Below are 20,669 nucleotides of genomic sequence, written 5' to 3' on the forward strand. Positions count from 1 at the left end.
TATTTGTTAAAGTTTGAATTATATTTAATGTTCAAAATCAGTGTCATACGTTAAACAATTTATCAGCCCTATCCCTAGAAATAGTGATAAGGTCCAACGCGTTTCGCGACGACGAAGAAAATTCGGACGGAGATTTACGACCTTCGTCGACTTCAGAAAAGTCTAGCCGCGGACGCGTTCGCGTAACATTAAATGGTCCTTCGAGCCGGATTGCAGTGACGTGTGGATTTCATAAGTGAAAGCGTACAAGCAAACATTTTAACAGACAGTACACAGCATCGAGACATTGCGTTCGAGTGTGATTCAAGTCCACATTGGCAACCAGTCGCTTCATTAACAGCGAAGTGTCACCTCATCACAACGCAGTCGTTCTACACGTCATCAGCGATCCACATCATCAATCGCAGCATCAGCAAAGGATCACCAAGTCAGCGGTCTACAACTGTTCAACACCCTCACCACGGAGCAGTCCGAGGACAGGACGTCGTCGCAGCAACCCTGAAATCCTCGCATCGCAAAGGTAGGCTCGTTTCTTATCGCCAATTCCTATTTTTATCCAATCCATTCCACAATGCCGAAAGTTACGGATTCAAATCAAACACAATCTACCTCGCAAGGTATAAATATCAGTACTCTGCGACGCAAACGGGGTAACATCATCGGGCATATCACCACCTTCGCGAGATTAGTAGAAAACTCACAGCATCCTGAGCAATGCGATGTGGGGCTTTTGCGAGCACATTTAGACAGCTTAAAGGAAATATACGCGCGGTTCGACGACATTCAGTCAGAATTGGAAGAACTTGATGAATCCGAGGGACCACGTCGTTATGAAATTCACAACGACTACGTAGCAATCATCGCGCGCGCCAACGTGCTCATTCAGCCACAATACGGGAACCTGCCTTCGCGACGAAATACAACCGATTCTTCCGCGACTTCCGTGACAGCCCCCATGGCCATTAAACTCCCGGAGATGCGCTTGCCGACGTTCGACGGGGAAATCGAGAAGTGGGCTTCTTACTTCGACAGCTTTTCATCGATGATCGACCAAAACATGGATCTAACGCCTGTTCAGAAGCTGCAATATCTGCGATCAACCCTCACCGGAAAGGCCGCCGCGTGCATTGAGTGCTTGAGCACGACAGATACGAATTACTCCGACGCGATAGAATTATTAAAAGAGAAATTCGATTGCAAGCGTAGAGTCCTCCTGAAACATTGCAACGCGATTCGAGCAATTCCGAAGCTGTCGACAGATTCTCCAGAATCATTAGGCAATCTCGTAGACACCATTCGTCAGAATCTGCGGGCATTAAAGAATCTGGGCATAAACGTCGCGTCGTGGGACTGTATATTGATTTCGATCATCCTCTCGAAGATAAACCCAGACACCGCGTGGCACTGGGAATTGTCATTAAGAGACAAACAGATGCCATCTTATAATCATCTGCTCGACTTCCTCGAGAAACGCGCAAACTGCGCAGCAGTACCACAGCGAAGATCTGTCGCAGCATCCGAACCGCACAACCGTAGTTCATCCGCGAAGTCACCATCGAACAAACGTCCGACACGTAATTACGCTTTCGTCACCGCGACAAATTCTCAAGAGTCCGATCAACAACACGATCACCGTAGAACGTATGAGACGCCCGCGACTCCGTCAAGATGTCCGATTTGCCAGGACACACATTGTATCTGGCGATGTGAAAAATTCCATTCTTTATCCGTTGAGAAAAGGACTGCAGCCGTACGAAAGGCCGTGTTATGTTCAAATTGCCTGAGAGCGGACCACAATCAGGAAACGTGCAAGAGGGGAGCCTGCAGGATATGTAATAAATACCACCACACCTTGTTGCATCAGCCCAAACGATCACCGAATCGCACGACTTCGCCGTCAGAACGAGTAACACCGGCAGGCTCGCAATCAGAAACGAGCGATTGACAACGATTACCTGAGGAGCCAATGGGGATACACCGTCAGAGAGCATTCATCGTGAACGCGGTTAATAATGACCTTCTGGTTACCGCGCAACTCCACGTGTTAGATAAGGAACACCATCCAACCCCTTGTCGAACACTGATCGATACATGCGCGACGACTAATTTTATAACAGAAGATCTCGCGAGAAGGCTCAATATACCGCGTAAGAAATGCTCAGTTCCCATTGGGGCCCTCAACGCGTTGACAACGATCGCCACTCATTACGTCAGTGCAACCATCCGATCCAAGATCAACGATTACGAACGCACTCTCACATTCTTAGTCATTCCAAAAATCGCATCGAGCATTCCAGATCAACCCATTGACCGTTCAACCATACGTATTCCGAAGAACATTAAAATGGCAGATCCGCACTTTCATCGCCCAGCATCAGTTGATCTGCTTCTCGGCTCCGGAGCATCGTTATCGCTCTTGAGCGTCGGGCAAATCAATCTATCTCCTCCTGGTGGACCGGATTTGTACCTACAGAAAACCATGCTCGGGTGGGTCATTGGAGGTAGCCCTTCCGCCTCGTCCGCCACCGAACGCACATCGTGTCACGCAACCTCCACTCTCCAGTTCGACCTCGCACGGTTTTGGGAAATTGAAGAAGGTCCACAGGTCACACATTTATCGGATTCAGACAAAACCTGTGAGACGCACTTTCAACAACATACAACAAGGAACGCTGACGGGCGATACATCGTAGCGCTCCCCTTCAATCATAGAATCACGCAACTGGGCGAATCAAAATCGCAAGCTTTAAAGCGATTTTATTCACTGGAGCGGAAGTTGCAACGTGACCCCACATTAAGAAAGGAGTATCACGCGGTCATGAATGAATACCTCGACCTTGGACACATGGAAAGGATTCCAGAAAATCGAGATTCATCCGACGGATACTACCTGCCCCACCATGGAGTTGTGAAGGTCACGAGCGAAACGACAAAACTTCGAGTCGTTTTCGACGGCTCTGCAGCCACGAGCACCGGGACCTCATTAAACGATACGCTCCATACTGGACCAAAGCTTCAGGACGATCTACTATACATTCTTCTCCGATTCCGTATTCACCGATACGTTCTCACCGGTGACATCGAGAAAATGTATAGACAGTTTTTAGTTCGCGATGAAGACCAGAAGTATCAACGCATACTGTGGCGCGATACTGACGGACAAATTCATACACATCAATTGAAAACCGTCACGTTCGGACTCTCGGCCGCCCCATACTTGGCCATTCGCTGTCTCACACAGCTAGCTCATGACGAAGGGCATCGTTTTCCTCATGCAGCTAAAATCCTACTCCGCGACTTCTACGTGGACGACGCACTCACCGGAGCATCAACGATCGAAGAAGTACGTGCGCTTCGTGACGATCTAATCCAATTGCTCGGATTAGCAGGCCTCAACATACGACAATGGGCTGCAAATCATGAAGCACTCTTAGATGGGTTATCGGACCAAGCGATTAACAAGAAATTACATCTCGGCGAATCGTCTACGCTGAAAACCTTGGGAATCGTTTGGAATTCGTCAGATGACACCATTTCCTACGAGGTTAAAGCATCACCCATAACCTCGCGCATCACCAAGCGGTCCATCGCATCAGAGATCGCCAAGATCTATGATCCATTAGGCCTTCTTGGACCCGTCATCATCATGGCCAAGATTTTGTTACAGAAGATCTGGACCATCAAAACAGATTGGGACGAATCCTTGCCCATGGACATTCACACCGAGTGGGTCCAATTTTACAAACAACTGCCATTATTAAACAACACCATGTTCCATCGGAGAACCATCCTCAATTCTCCAATCAAGACGGAACTACATGGATTCTGCGATGCGAGCGAGAAGGCCTACGGAGCCTGTCTATATGTCCGTTCAGTAGACGCACACGGCCACATACATGTAGAGCTTCTCATAGCCAAGTCTAAGGTAGCACCATTGAAAACACAGTCCATTCCACGGCTTGAACTTTGCGGTGCCTTACTTTTGACCTCGTTGGTTGCCACAGCAAAAAGGGGATTACACGTGGATATACATAGCACCACATTTTGGACCGATTCCACCATAGTCCTTCATTGGCTGCAAACGTCACCGAGCACACTAAAAACAAGAAGCAATATCGTGGATTGGCGGCACGTATCAACACTGGACAATCCCGCGGACCTTATATCGCGAGGTCAAGGTCCAGAAGATTTCCTCCGGCCATCCATCTGGCATCATGGACCAAAGTGGTTACGAGAAGAAGAGGATATCTGGCCAATCACGGAACTAACACCTTGCAGCAATATTCCAGAACAAAAAATAGCAACATGTCTAGCCACAACAATACCCATCGATACTAGCATCTTTGACAATTACTCCTCATGGACCAAGATGCAACGAATTATCGCTCGTTGTCTGCGCTGGAAGAAATCAAATACCGAAAGAGGTAGCTTGACAGCATCAGAACTCAGGAATGCACACAATCTACTCATCAAACTTCTGCAACAGCTGCACTTCTCCAAAGAATTACGACGCCTCTCCGACAAAAACACCGACATCGGGGGAAAATTCCAACACCTGAACCCGTTTGTGGACAAGGAAGGCATACTGCGAGTCGGGGGTCGACTCAAGCATTCATTGGTGCCATTTTCCCAACGTCACCCGATAATTCTGCCAAAATCACGCGTAACCACTCTCATCATAGAAGCAGAACATCGGGCACAATTACACACAGGCGTTCAAAATACGCTATACTCCATTAGACGCCGCTACTGGCCCATTGACGGTCGAAGCCAGGTATGGAAGGCCATAAAAACCTGCCTACGTTGTCTCCGAGCCCAACCACCAACCGTAAACTACATCATGGGTAATCTACCTTCAGCCAGGGTCACCGAAGCTCGCCCCTTTACAAACACCGGGGTCGATTATTGCGGGCCATTCTACATAAAGGAACGGCGACATCGAAATCGAAATCGTATTAAGGTTTATGTCGCAGTTTTTGTATGCCTCGCAGTTAAGGCCATTCATTTAGAGCTCGTGAGCGATCTTACAACCGAAGCATTCATAGCCGCGCTACGCAGATTTATTGCTCGTCGTGGGTTCTGTGTGAGCCTCCATTCAGACAATGGAACCAATTTCGTTGGGGCACAGAACAAATTGAAGGAATTGCGCGAACTTTTAAAATCGGACGACCACAACCAGAAGGTACAAACATTTCTCGCAGACAAGTCCATTGAGTGGAATTTTATCCCACCTCGCGCACCACACTTTGGCGGCCTATGGGAAGCGGCCGTAAAGTCGTTTAAATTCCACTTAACCCGTGTCGCAGGTACTGATTTGTTCACATTCGAAGATCTAAACACCTTAATCATCGAAATAGAATCCATCCTAAACTCTCGTCCTCTCACTCCAATCTCCACGGACCCAAATGATCTCCTTGCCATAACCCCTGGTCATTTCCTTATTGGCGATTCTCTCACGAGCCTCCGCGAGCGAGATTTCACAGACACACCGACAAACCGTCTATCCAGTTGGCAGCATATTCAACAAATCAAACAGCATTTTTGGAATCGGTGGCATCGGGAATACTTGAACGAGTTGACCAGGCGCAGTAAATGGACCAAAGGCAGTCATGCAATCAAGGAGGGCACCATCGTTCTTCTGAAGGAAGACAACGTCCCCCCAATGCAATGGGTCTTAGGCAGGGTAGTCAAAGTTTACCCAGGCTCCGACGGCATTGTTCGCACCGTATCAGTTAAGACGGCTACGAGCGTGCTAGATCGGAGCGTGAAACGTCTCGCACCCTTGCCTCATCAATCCGAGGACGATGACTGCAACCCCATGGGTTCACCATCAACGGGAGATGCCGTACCGCCCACTAAACAAGCTAGTGGATAGTTCAAGAGTACTGGACAATTATTTAGTCATAAGCATAGCGTTTACCATTTTACTTGACTTTATCCAATTTTATAAGCCGTTAATTATAATCACACATACACACATTTCTTGATCGCGAGCCTCTCAAGGGGGGGAGGATGTTACGCAGCCAATGCAACGGAAAAACCCAGCGAGAAACTTACTGCCTCACGCCCTGACCGTAATTCCAAGTCATTAGTTTATAGACACAATCCATTTATTACAGGCAAATTTTCAGACATTCCATAGCCCCCAATAATCATAAATGGAGACCCCACCAATCGAGTAAATTGCGAGATACCTGGAGTTAAGGTTTTATTAGTATGACCCAGGTCATCTTTCGCCCATCTGGCAAATTTCATAGCAAACTTCTTTGTCACCCAGGCTGCCAATCAACACTCAAAATCACGCTGATTGGCTGTCCGGCGAAGACGAAAATCAGTATAAGTATGCGTCCGCCGAAAAAATAGAGTAGAAAGCAAAAGGACAAGACCACGCGCGTCTACCATTTACGTCCACCATTCACGTTCTTTACAAACCATTCCGTAACCACGTACTGTACATTGTATTTGTTAAAGTTTGAATTATATTTAATGTTCAAAATCAGTGTCATACGTTAAACAATTTATCAGCCCTATCCCTAGAAATAGTGATAAGGTCCAACGCGTTTCGCGACGACGAAGAAAATTCGGACGGAGATTTACGACCTTCGTCGACTTCAGAAAAGTCTAGCCGCGGACGCGTTCGCGTAACAGCCCGTCAGTCGACTCGTTTGTTACAAAGTTATTCGTCGTGTACAAAATCGCTTGTATTCTTGCTTGGCGACCTATTCCCAAATAAACCTAAGTTGTGCTGGAAGAGTTTGGAGTTTATTCGAGGATACTCTTCATCTACCCCTTCCTGCGGCATAACAGTACGACACGTACAAACACTACCGCATTCATCGAGCTCGATCACACTTGTTCAGTCGTGATGCCAGAATCGCGTTGTTATGCGAGACTACCAGACTTATCTATTCTCTATAGATAAGTCAGACAAATAGATGAGTCAGAACTCACGGGCTTTCTCATCTACTAGACTAAGGCAAATTACTCACTGGTACTGAGATTTCAGATTAAAGTCCAACCCTGCGAAAATTCCGACCTCCACGTCATTCCCTATCTCTAAGTGCTAGTGTCATCCATCCCCACCAAACTTCCATAGTTGTACCCTTATATAAGGCCCTGCGAAAGGGCGCGGACAGACACACACACAGAGAAGAAGTTACACGTAACCCGTCAGTCGACTCGTTTGTTACAAAGTTATTCGTCGTGTACAAAATCGCTTTGTATTCTTGCTTGGCGACCTATTCCCAAATAAACCTAAGTTGTGCTAGAAGAGTTTGGAGTTTATTCGAGGATATTCTTCATCTACCCCTTCCTGCGGCATAACAGCGTGACGCCGCACAGTGGTGCCAAATGGCCAAAAAGCGGCAAAAAATCTGTAAAATGAAACTATCCAACGAATTTGTTTGAAAATCTGTGGAAAGATTACCACAGTTACAACGCTTATTTGGCAAAAACTTTTTGCACAAAGTTGTTAATATTAAGTAATATGGGCTAATCGAAAATCTCTGTTTTCTGCCCATTTTTTATTTATGGAAGCATAAAACAAATCCTTTAATAGATTTTGGTCTGGAACTAATCGTTTTGGCAAGGTGTAATATTGATCTAACTTTGTGCAAAAATTCATGAGACCCTTTCGTCACAATTTAAGTTTAAATATCAACTTTCAGAATTTCCAAGAGTGAATCGTGCGGAAGCTACGATTATTTGATTTTCCAGGTGAAATTTTTTAGGAATATTTCTAATTAATAAAGAAAAATGTGAAGTGCATATGATTTATTAATTTTTCATGTATACAAAAATATTTAATAACAATTTTTTTTATCTTACATAAATTATTTTTATAGCGTTCATTGGAGCACTACCAAAAAATACCTGTTGCATTTTTGCGACAGTGGTCCAGTGAACGAAAACTTTGTTTATTTAACATAAAAAATTGTTATTAAATATTTTTTTATATGTATGAATGTCATTTTTTTTATTATCTGATATGTATCCCTTAAAAATTCCACCTGAAACATCAAATAATCGTGACATACACGCGATTCATTCTTGGAAATTCCGAAAGTTGATATTTGAACTTAAATTGCGACGAAAGCATCTCGAAGTATCTCATGATTTTTTGCACAAAGCTAGATCAATATTATAACTTGCCAAAACGATTAGTTCCAAATCGAAGCTATTCAAAGGATTTTTTGTATTCCTCCATAAATAAAAAATGAGCGTAACGCAAAGGGAATTCAGGTTAGTCCATATTACTTAGTGTTAAACAACGTTTTTTGGAAAATTTTTTTTACCAGTTAATAGTTGAAGCCATTTGCAATAACCCATATGATTTGTAGACCCCTAAGTATTCAATTATAGGCGGAGTAATTACATAACTATCGCACTGAAAACTGATGAATTCTCAGGAGCGAGGAAATGGTTATTTACCATGCGTATATCTCCGTAAAAAAAATTTTTTCAAAAATCTGACTGGCACATCATGCACGTACTATTAGGCTATACAAAAATAATTTTTTTTTATAAAAATCGAAAATTTATAAAAAGGATTTTTTGCCGCCTTGGCACCACTGTTCGCCGTCCCACGTGAAGGGTTGGCTCTCGTACCGTCGTCTCCTTAAGGCTCGTACAGACCTGAACATTTCGACGAACATTGCGCCGAACAGCGAACGAAACGCAAGATCGCGCCGTTCGGTTCGCCGAAATGAATGTCGATTTTGCGTTTCGTTCGCTGTTCGGCGCGCCGTTCGGCGCAATGTTCGTCGAAATCTTCAGGTCTGTACGAGCCTTTACGTTGCTTCTACTATGCACGCGCTACACACAAGCGTATCTCTATTCTGTCCGTGTGAGCTGCCTGCTCGACTGTTCGACGCGTTCCACCGAATTCACGTTACCAAAGTTTCGAGCGCCTGAGCCGCAATCGATTAGCACAATCGATTCGTGGTTCGGCGAGGCGCACATTTTGCTACAACATTTAAACTAAAAAAGATATCAATGCGAAATTTGGACTAGAAATCTTTTTTAAAGATCGGGTTTAATGGCGTATACTGAAATATGTTATATATTTTTTAAATAATTTTTTTTGTTGATTTTTAAGACAAAGACAGATAAGATGGTCAAAAGTGTCTCCAAACCAAATTAATTTTTAGTCGTACCATTCTCAACAAAAAATTACGAAAGAATTCTTGAATATTCTACCTAATATCATACACGACTGAGACTTTTTCAGAATTTTTGGCTGCAAAATAGATTTTTAAATAAATCCGAAAGCATAAAATTGCCGATTTTATATCGAAGTTTTCAGTTGACCACGTTTATGTTATTATGTTATTTGTGTCTCATCGTGATTATTAATGTGTAATTTTTAAAGATTTTCCAGATTATACAAACATGTTTAAGAAAATTGGATAATTGAATTGTCCAATCATTTGAAGAAAGTGCACATTTCGAATTGAAGTTTCCGAGATACCAGTTTTATAAAAATTCAGTAGTTAGATAATACTGAAACAATTTTTCTTATTTTTTTATAAATTGCATCGTCGTTAAAAAAAAAATCAATTGTTTCGATGCCTCCTGATCGTTTTGTAGGTGTATTATGTAATATTGAACATTTTTATATTGAGGAAAACAGTGTAGAAACTTAAAACTGCAGTATAAAATATTTTATTTGCGTTACATTTCAATATATAACTCTGACTCTCAACAGTTTCGGTTGGTGCAGGCCGTAAAACGTCTCCGGCTGAGAATCTTTTCGTCCGCCATCGAAACCCGCATCGAATGAAAGTTCAAATTTTAGATTTTTCAATATACCTTCATAAAATTGTGACGAGTGAATTGTTAGGGGCTTTTCCTGAAGAAAATGAGTCCAAACTCCTACCGCGACCGGTCAAATGACCGTTTTTAAAATTTCGATTAGAATTTCCTATATACAACGTAGTTGAATCGCCTTTAAACTTCACGACTTTTCCTACAATATGCGTATAATACATTTTTCAATATTTACTTCTTTTTTTATTGTTTATTTTCTGAGAAAAATTTGTAGTCTGTCTTACCTACCACGACCGGTCATTTGACCGGTAGATCGATTTATATCTTTTTGTAATAGTATTCTTTCAAAGACTCAATTCCGAAACTATAAAGTCGTTACAAACGGAAGGTAATGCAGTTGTGGCATGATTTTAGCCGAAAAGTGCTTACAGTCCTCGCTCGCCTATCGGCCTCGCGGTCTTTATTTGCTTGATTGGTATCCGAAGCGGTCCAGAACCTCGGATTTTCTTACACCGTCTTATCTACTATGACTGTAAAATAAATAAAATCATAGCCGAAGGAGATGCCTAGACGTCTTCTCACGAATTCAAATCAGTAAAGTCTCGTGAGCTGGACAGAGAGCATCAAAACGTGAAAGTTACAAGGAGCATATTCGGCAGTCTTTTACTATTTTGTATTTTTATTCTATTATTATTCTACTTTTATTTTCTATTGTATTACGCGTTATAAGTGTCATTTTCAAAAAAGTGAACAAACCAACAATACTTCGTAGCAAGTTTCACATTTTATCTTTTGTTCATTTTTTTATCCATCTTGATTTACATTTTTATATTTTAGTTTTTATTTTATCCCTTGAATATTCATTCCCAAAATGTAAAGACGTTCGAAATTTTTGATATTGCAAATGACAATACGGAAAATTATGATCTATTTGAGAACGACTCGAACACCGATGAGGACGAAGGGAATGTTTCGAACGTACGTAGAGGACGAAAGAGAAGGAGATTTTTAGTTACTTCCGATAGCGAGAATGAGGAAGAGGTAATCGAAACTGCTATAGACGGAACTGTTTGGCAAGAAGTAAAAGAAGGGTCTAATCCTGGAAGAGCACCTATTCATAATATGTTTAGGGGAACATCAGGCCCAACAGGGTATAGTAAACGAAATATTATGCGGTGAAAACGAATAAAATATACATTATATACTCCTAAATAAAAGAAACTATATTTTTATACTGTCAAATTGGCTATTATCTTCATTCTATATTAAAAAATATAAGTTGTGCTACAGACCGGTCATTTGACCGGTCGCGGTAGAAATAGGTATACGCGAAGTTTCGGTAGGAATAGTGTTAATGCGAATAGTATTTTTAATACGAATAAGTTGTAGAGCTTATCCAGATGAAAATGAGTCCAAACACGACATCATTTGGATTATCTTCAACAAGATTTTAATTTTTATCGTAACATTACGTATCAATAAAATTGTTCGATTACACTCGAGTTTGGACTCATTTTCATCAGGAAAAGCCCCTCAATTCACTCGCCGCAATTTTATGGAGGTATATTGAAAAATCTAAAAGTTTGAACTTTCATTCGTGCGCGATTCTCCATCTGCTTACATTGTATACCGTTTGTCAGTCGCTGGGTCTTTGAAGATCGGCGTTCGTCGGACCTCGTCGCCGCTTATTCGAGCTGGCAAAAGTTATTCGAAGATTTATCCGAAGCCTTTGAATAAAAGATACAGATAAAAGATGAAAATTTATTCCAAGTTCGAATAAATCCGCTTCGAATAAAAAAAATTCTCTCTATTCGTCCGATAAATTCTCGTCTAATAAAATTATTTATTCGACAGAGATACTTTTTTTATTCGAACTTTCGAATAACGAATAAAGATAAAATATCTTTGATTCGAATCCTTATTTAAATAATTTGTTATCTAAATAGTGCCCAACTCTGTCTGGAATGCAGTGCAAGGGACACTCTTGTCCGTGTCGGTTTGCACTATCGACTCTGACGTTAACAGAACCGAAGAAATAAAAAGAAATACGCGGATACTACGACCGCTGCTGCTCTGGTGGACTACGACTCTACGGTTGCTCGGAGGAATACTTGTTTATTTGAGGCTAGTTGGTTGACTGGTCTTGTCGTCTCTTCACTCCTTGCAGCTAATCTCGGTGTGGGTGGGGTCTAAGAATCTCTGTCTTCTAATTTGTTCGTGATTGGTCAATCATTGTCATTGATCTTCGTTGGCGCCTACCATTGCCAAAGGGAGGGTAACCTTGTGCCGAGGTGGACGCGCGGTACCCTCACTCGATGGGTCCGGAAAGGCGTTATAAACCTGCGCCCGGTAAAGTGTTGTAAATTTTGTCCCGGGCCGCTACCATAAATGCTAGTGCATTACAAACATGATAAACTGGAGGTAGGCCGAAGTCTGCCACCCAGATGTTTGGTTATATTGAAATATTTGTTTTGTCTTGTGACGGAACAATACCAAAGTAAAATTTAAACTGAAAAAATTAAAAAGAATCGGGTTTAATGGTATATACTGAAATATATTTTGTATTTTTAAATCATTCTTTTTTTTTTTTAAATTTAATTACCCTTAAAAAATGTTCAAAACTAGTTATTATAAATATTGTTGTTCAATCTTTTATCAATCCCAAATAATTAAATTTATTAGAATATATATGCTGCGAATGAAAAGCAATATCAGAAGTACATTGAATAAGTAGCTATTAAATAGTCAAATGAAATTAATGATATCAACGTCGTATTTTATTTAATTAAATTTAAACTACATTCTTACTTTTGGCTAATATTGAACTAATTTAATTTTTTATAATTATGTTATTACACTGTTGTAGTTGTAATTGCACAGGGAAGACGACTGATGTAGTAGAAAGAACAAGAAAAAAGTGTTTAACGAAAAAAAAATCGTTCCATGCGGGATTCGATCCGGGACCAAAATATTCTCAGCCGGAGACGTTACGTTATTATTATTATTACATTACGTCTCCTTCGATGCACTCGCGTGTCAGCCGTAATGGAATTAAGAGGAAACAACATTCTTTTGTTTCATTCATCATATGAATCCTCGACATGAGATTTAAAATTATATCAGCAACAGCGCCATTGTAGAATATCGGTTCCACAATATTAGTTCTGGATGATACGGTAGGATGTGACACGGAATAGTACGGGGGCTCTAGAGCCCCCCGAGCGTGAGACAGAATAATACATTGGGTGATTGGTCTACTCCTATACCTCGTCTGTGGTATGGTATTACCTACAGATGTGTAGCTGACTGATGAATACGAGATGGAAACACCGGCGTGTTGGATAACGAATAAGAAAGGAACTGAAAAGGGAATCTTTCAATTTTATTAAATGTTGGATATTTATAGGGAGGAGGGTCCTAAGTGGACATGTTTTTTTTTACCCGGAGTATGGAACGATCAGGTGTCAGACGTTATAACAGAATAAAAATTGTAATTGTTACATTACATTTATTTCAGTATCACTGTCAAAAAGTCTACGTGCATTTGCATAAGAGTATGATCCTAATAATGATAATGTATGATTAGATTAGGTCCGGATACGATGTTTTGCGAATGTTATAACTTAAAAATACTTTACCACTATTATTCATGCACACACCTCGGTCTCTCTTTTTTTATTATGAAATAAATGTTTACAACAGAGTCAATAAATTCATGTGTGAAGCTAAATTAAACCAAAAATGAAATGATTCAAAATTTCAAAGGTCTAAAAAGAACTACGATTCATAAGTGTCTATATATAGACTAGAGTTTTATTTGATCCTTGCTTTGTCATTGGGCGATACAACCACATACATTGCAACGCGCGCGCCAGTCTTTGACTGCTCTGTCCTCGTTACAGCATTCGAACGCGCCTCCGGAAATTATTCGAAGTCAAATAAACCGCCGAAAAAGACAGATGAAAATGGACATGTGGCAGCCTGGGCATCGCGCAGCGGCAAGCACGCCGACGAACCGCCAACATACATTGTATACGCGGCGGCGCGGCGACGGTCCACGGGAAGCTGCAGAGAAAGAAGCGAAGATCGGTTCCGAAGGCGGTCGAAGGAATGCCATCGAACATTCGCTCGCAAGCGTCGGCCAGTATTCACTTCAGAGCAGCCATTCGTGTCAGTGCCGTGTGTTGTAAGTACGTATTATGGCGATTAGGTTTGGAGTATACATTTTGATAAGTTTTCCCGAAAACAGGCCATTTGTCCGCACAGTACGGCGGTCTCTTTATTTTCCGAGATATTTGCAAAAACTGTCTATTTTGATGTAAACTTCTGCCTATTTTGAATGACCGAATTTGTTCTTTAGGGCGCGGGAGGGTTCTTTGGTTAAAATGTACAAGGAGATTTTTATTATCCACCCTATGAAATTATCGAGTCGATGTTCTCCCATTTTGCAATCAAATTCACAGAAGTTATTTATTCATGATCACTATAAGTTGTTTCTATATATGTATTCATTGAGTGATACATGTTATTATTTATTTCCAGTGTTTTCAAATGGGTGAGGTTGGCCAACGGATGCAATGCTGGTTCGCTCTTTACCTCACGCACTGGTTCCTCGGTCACCCCAGGGTCTCATGTTTCCTTTTCAACGGTTAAGAAGTAATTTTGCAGGTATTTCCTCATTATTTCTTTATCAATGTTTTAATTTGAATAGATTTTGTTTTCTTGAATTTGGAATTTATAGGATACGGGTCTTAGGGATTGCTATTCCCTTATAACTTCTGCGAAATATATTCTTTACGTTCCTTGAGATTTCTCGCTTTATATACATACACTAACCAGCAAAACTGAGTCTACACTATTTGAGCCAACATAACTTTTTAAAAATCTGATCAAATGACTTGAATTTTATTGAGAAGTTGGAAGGTTTAGTTTGTTAGACGAGGTGTAAAAAATTTTTGAAAAAAGTTTGAATTGGTCGGAATCGCAAAAGAAATAGTAACAGTTGGTTTTTTTAGCTTTTTTATCTGAGCCTGTATTGAAAATTTAAAAAATGTGTTTGATTCGCTTGAGTAAATTACATCCATGCTGAAAATTTCACCGATATTGGTTAATTCGTTTACGAGTTATAAACGCTTAAAAGTGGAAAAATTGCCGTTTTTCATGATTTTCGACTTAAAACCACACTTTTAATCGTTTATAACTCGTAATCGAATTAACCAATATCTGTGAAATTTTAAGCGTAGATATAATTTATTCGAGCAAATCAAATACATTCCTTAAATTTTCAATACAGGCTCTGATAAAAAAGCTGAAAAAACCAACTTTTACTATTTCTTTTGCGATTCCGACCAATTAAAATTTTTTTCAAAAATTTTGTACACCTCGTCTAATATATATATCAATTATTGATTCCCCTCGGGGTTACAATTTTAATTACATCTCCCTCTTACCCCAATCTTAACCTTAAACTTATCCTAACTTACCCTAACTTAATTAAACGTGTCCTAAAAACACGCCATAGAGAGAGAGAACGATCTTTCACTAATATCCGCCGCGTTATTATTTTTCCCTGTCCCACACATACATGCTTCTCTGCTCTCTCCCCTCCCTGCACCTCACCCATCCTTCCCATGCCTCCTGGACCTCCTCTTTCGGCTGCTCTCTCTTTCACTCCATTCCTATGCATTCTCTCCATTTACTTCATCTCCCATATCTCTCCATTCCTGCTCTTCCTCCATTCATCCACCTTCCTCATCCATTCCTCTCCTCCTTCATCCCCTAATACTTCCCCACCATCCCCTGCCAACCACTCCCCTCAACCCTCCCTTACACATTTCCCACACATGTTCCCACGTTTCCTCCTCTCACCCACAGACCTTACATACTTTCTTCTCCTCCTCCAACCAATACTTTCCACCTCTCATCTCGTTTCCCAACCTGTACCTGGCCACCCTTTGCCACCTGCTCTCTCCCCAGCCTTTCTTCAGATACCCCGGTATCCGCTCTCCCTTCACCCTCCCGTACCACATGTTGTACCTTGCGCTTCCTATCTTTTCCCATCTCTCCCCTGTTGCTTCTTCTTTTCCCCTTTCACTATCTCCTCACTCACTGCCTCTATCCTCTCCTCCATCATCTCCTCCGCCTCCTCCGCTGTCCAGCCCCTCTCTTCCTAAAAACGCCGTCACTCCTTCACCCACCCTACTACCTCCCCTCCCCTTCTGCCCCTTCCTCTTCCCTGCTCCCAGCACAACCTAGCTAGCTCCCCCCCTTTTTCCACCCTCAACTTCTTCTGGTACCCCCATGCCCTCAACCCCGCCCTCCCTCTCAACAACTCCCTCTGCAGCTGTTACCGCACCATATACCGCCGTGCGTACCTCTCTACTCCTAGGACCCACCTCAGAAACCTCTCCTGCAACCTTTCCACCTCTTCCCATTCCTTCCTACACCTCGTCTAATAAACTAATCCTTCTAACTTCTCAATAAAATTCAAGTCATTTGATCTAATTTTTAAAAAGTTATGTTGCTTCAAATAGTGTAGACTCAGTTTTGCTGGTTATTGTACATTAATATATACATTAATAACCAAATTACGAGAAGTGCCCGAAGACAGACCATTTGTCCGCACTGTACGGAGGTCTCTTTATTTTCTGAGATATTTGCAAAAAACTGTCAGAGTCTCCATTGCGAATTCTGCCTATTTTCAATGACCGAATTTGTTCTTTAGGATGGAGGAGAGTTCTTTCATTAAAATCTATGTTATGTCGTGCAGTTTCTCGCAATTGTAGGAGAGGTTCTGCGTGTTATTTTGTCGAATTAATGACCCGACACCTTCCTTTGCAATAACAACTTTGGTTTATTAGAACAATGACTATATACAGTTTACATTCGGACTGGTGATTATTCGGTTTCCTTTGAGAACAAGTTTGTATCTAATTTCTGCTCTGGGGTCAGCTCGCTCTTCACCTCGGTGGTGACTTTGGAGAAGAGTGGGAGATGGTCCCATTTTTGGGGGAAAGAAATCTCACTTGCTGATTGACTTGAGGGAGGAGTCATTTGTATGCAACCCCTGTTGGTGGTGGAGGAAGTCCCCACCCCAAGTCAAACGCGTAGAGAAAGTGCCTAGACCAGCACGTGACGATTGCCAGACCCCAGAGCAGCGTGACGAAAAAAAGGGCCCAAATGGCCAGCACGTGCCTATGGTTTATTACCCCCTTGTCCCATGAGGGCGAGGACCATCGAGTTTGGGAACAATGCTTCCTTGGAAAAGCTAGATTTTCCAAGGACTTGGCAGAAGAGTCACTTTGTTCCAGTCATCTGGCAACTATGTTTATTAGGGGTCCCCAAACTGATGGCCCAAGGGGTCTGCCTTAGGGTCTCTAACCCTCACGCACTACGCGGATGCCTAACCCGTGACGATTAGGCCTTAACTGGTAACGTGTATATAAAAAATGCTTAGGCCTTCTCGAGACCCTTGTAAAAGTATCCCGAGGTCTAATGGTCTTTCCTCGGAAATGGCTGTGTGTCATAACAATCTACAAGGGAATTTTTATTATCCACCCTATGAAATTATTGAGTCGATGGGGTCAATGTTCTTGAACTTTGCAATCAAATTCACAGAAGAAATTTATTCATGATATACTATTGTATATGTATCCATTGAGTTCATCAACGTTGAATGAAGTCTTCACAAGTGCAAGTATTTCAGGTAGAGACAATTTCTAATTGCACCGCAAACGATCCCTTCATTTATTCTCAAGTTGTCCCTACAATTTATTTTCCTTACCGCGTGTAGTAGCTTGGAAACTTCACCTTCTGCCGTTGGATACATGTTATTATTTATTTCCAGTGTTTTCAAATGGGTGAGGTTGGCCAACGGATGCAATGCTGGTTCGCTCTTTACCTCACGCACTGGTTCCTCGGTCACCCCAGGGCCTCATGTTTCGTTTTCAACGGTTAAGAAGTAATTTTGCAGGTATTTCCTCATTATTTCTTTATCAATGTTTTAATTTGAATAGATTTTGTTTTCTTGAATTTGGAATTTATAGGATACGGGTCTTAGGGATTGCTATTCCCTTATAACTTCTGCGAAATATATTCTTTACGTTCCATGAGTTTTAGCGCCTTATATATATATACATTAATATATGAAGGGAGGTATGAAATTATTGAGTCGAAGTGGTCAATGTTTTTTCACTTTGCAATCAAATTCACAGAAGAAATTTATTCATGATATACTATTGTATATGTATCCATTGAGTTCATCAACGTTGAATGAAGTTTTAGGTGACGTGGGGTAAATGAAATGATATGTGACGCGATGGTTTCACGGGTAACAAAAAATATAGTTTATTCACGAGAACTGGTTAACAATTAACAAATAATAAAGACTATAAAACACAACGAGAAAACTTGAGTCCATGAGAAAAATGCGAAGACCAAAATATACGGAAACTCTACGTCGCGTATAACAAAACCGTCGCGGGTGACTCAGACTAAAACTCTCTGGAGCTATCGTTCTCCGCGAGAGTCCAAAGCTTTCTGCCCTTCTCGTTTCTGAGGCGCGTTAAATAATGTCCCCGAAAAACCGTTAAAATCGGGAGAGGTTCTCCACCCCCACAAGGGCATGGAGAAAGTTTCCTCCCCCACACATTGCATCCGGGGACTTCACTCTTAAGGGTATTGTAACGGTCGAGCCGAGGTTCTGGCAATCGTCACTTAAATGACCAAGCCCTCAACCCGACCTCCCATGGTACGCACTTGAGAAGGATGGAATTTCCGCGTCCGAAAATTCCACGTTCCCACGCACCATGGTCGCCACAAAGTCTTCACAAGTGCAAGTATTTCAGGTAGAGACAATTTCTAATTGCACCGCAAACGATCCCTTCATTTATTCTCAAGTTGTCCCTACAATTTATTTTCCTTACCGCGTGTAGTAGCTTGGAAACTTCACCTTCTGCCGTTGGATACATGTTATTATTTATTTCCAGTGTTTTCAAATGGGTGAGGTTGGCCAACGGATGCAATGCTGGTTCGCTCTTTACCTCACGCACTGGTTCCTCGGTCACCCCAGGGCCTCATGTTTCGTTTTCAACGGTTAAGAAGTAATTTTGCAGGTATTTCCTCATTATTTCTTTATCAATGTTTTAATTTGAATAGATTTTGTTTTCTTGAATTTGGAATTTATAGGATACGGGTCTTAGGGATTGCTATTCCCTTATAACTTCTGCGAAATATATTCTTTACGTTCCATGAGTTTTAGCGCCTTACATATATATACATTAATATATGAAGGGAGGTATGAAATTATTGAGTCGAAGTGGTCAATGTTTTTTCACTTTGCAATCAAATTCACAGAAGTTATTTATTCATGATCACTATAAGTTGTTTCTATATATGTATTCATTGAGTGATACATGTTATTATTTATTTCCAGTGTTTTCAAATGGGTGAGGTTGGCCAACGGATGCAGTGCTGGTTCGCTCTTTACCTCACGCACTGGTCCCTCGGTCACCCCAGGGCCTCATGTTTCGTTTTCAACGGTTAAGAAGTAATTTTGCAGGTATTTCCTCATTATTTCTTTATCAATGTTTTAATTTGAATAGATTTTGTTTTCTTGAATTTGGAATTTATAGGATACGGGTCTTAGGGATTGCTATTCCCTTATAACTTCTGCGAAATATATTCTTTACGTTCCATGAGTTTTAGCGCCTTATATATATATACATTAATATATGAAGGGAGGTATGAAATTATTGAGTCGAAGTGGTCAATGTTTTTTCACTTTGCAATCAAATTCACAGAAGTTATTTATTCATGATCACTATAAGTTGTTTCTATATATGTATTCATTGAGTGATACATGTTATTATTTATTTCCAGTGTTTTCAAATGGGTGAGGTTCGCCAACGGATGCAGTGCTGGTTCGCTCTTTACCTCACGCACTGGTTCCTCGGTCACCCCAGGGCCTCATGTTTCGTTTTCAACGGTTAAGAAGTAATTTTGCAGGTATTTCCTCATTATTTCTTTATCAATGTTTTAATTTGAATAGATTTTGTTTTCTTGAATTTGGAATTTATAGGATACGGGTCTTAGGGATTGCTATTCCCTTATAACTTCTGCGAAATATATTCTTTACGTTCCTTGAGTTTTAGCGCCTTATATATATATATATACACATTAATAACCAAATTACGAGAAGTGCCCAAAAACAGGCCATTAGTCCGCACAGTACTGCGGTATCTTGATTTTCCGAGATATTTGCAAAAAACTGCCTATTTTGATGAAAAATTCTGCCTATTTTGAATGACCGACTTTGTTCTTTAGGGCGGGGGAGGGTTCTTTCGTTAATACCTACAATGCACAACAAACTTTCTTTAATACACCCTGTGAAAGTATCGAGTCGAAGGGGTCAATGTTCTTCCACTTTGCAATCAAATTCACAGAAGTAATTTTTTCATGATCACTATAAGCTGTTTCTGTACTATATGTATCGATTGCCAAATGATTCCTTCAAATATCTCGATGCTTTAAATTTGACTGTGAGTTCCGACCTGACATGAGTATAGAAATGCCGCGAGTGGAAATACTGGAACATTTCGGCAAGAAGAAAACGTAGATAAAACGAAAATATACGAAATAGACATAATGAAGGATTTATTTTGTACATATTAAGAAGCAATATTTTATTCACTATATTGTCTTTTAATCTATTTCTTTTTTTTTTTTTACTAATTATTTCGCCAGTCTTTGAGAATACTCTTTCGGAAGGAACAGATGTTGCCATAACACAAAGATACTCCTTTGCAAGCTTTGATAGTGTTACGTCCCGAGTGGGATGAATTACGATTTTAAGAGGATAGGACGCAGTTTCAAACCTACCTGCATACACCGGCTATGGTTCG

At 41.1% G+C, this 20,669-nt stretch overlaps 2 protein-coding genes across 2 annotated transcripts; both read left to right on the forward strand.

The window, feature by feature from the left end:
• The first annotated feature begins 571 nt into the window (after positions 1-571).
• On the forward strand, positions 572-1,945 carry LOC143363543 (uncharacterized). The gene has a single exon (XM_076804108.1). It carries the CDS (start codon positions 572-574, stop codon positions 1,943-1,945), a length of 1,374 nt encoding a protein of 457 aa, XP_076660223.1.
• Positions 1,946-1,966: 21 nt separating this feature from the next.
• Positions 1,967-5,875, forward strand: LOC143363544 (uncharacterized). Its single transcript, XM_076804109.1, has one exon. It carries the CDS (start codon positions 1,967-1,969, stop codon positions 5,873-5,875), a length of 3,909 nt encoding a protein of 1,302 aa, XP_076660224.1.
• Positions 5,876-20,669: the final 14,794 nt, after the last annotated feature.

Source organism: Halictus rubicundus, unplaced genomic scaffold (genome assembly GCF_050948215.1).
Source record: "Halictus rubicundus isolate RS-2024b unplaced genomic scaffold, iyHalRubi1_principal scaffold0056, whole genome shotgun sequence".
In the NCBI taxonomy this organism is placed as follows: domain Eukaryota; kingdom Metazoa; phylum Arthropoda; class Insecta; order Hymenoptera; family Halictidae; genus Halictus; species Halictus rubicundus.

Bases quoted from the DNA above. Each gene is read 5' to 3' on its own strand.
- LOC143363543 (XM_076804108.1), top strand. From the start codon at position 572: ATGCCGAAAGTTACGGATTCAAATCAAACACAATCTACCTCGCAAGGT.
- LOC143363544 (XM_076804109.1), top strand. From the start codon at position 1,967: ATGGGGATACACCGTCAGAGAGCATTCATCGTGAACGCGGTTAATAAT.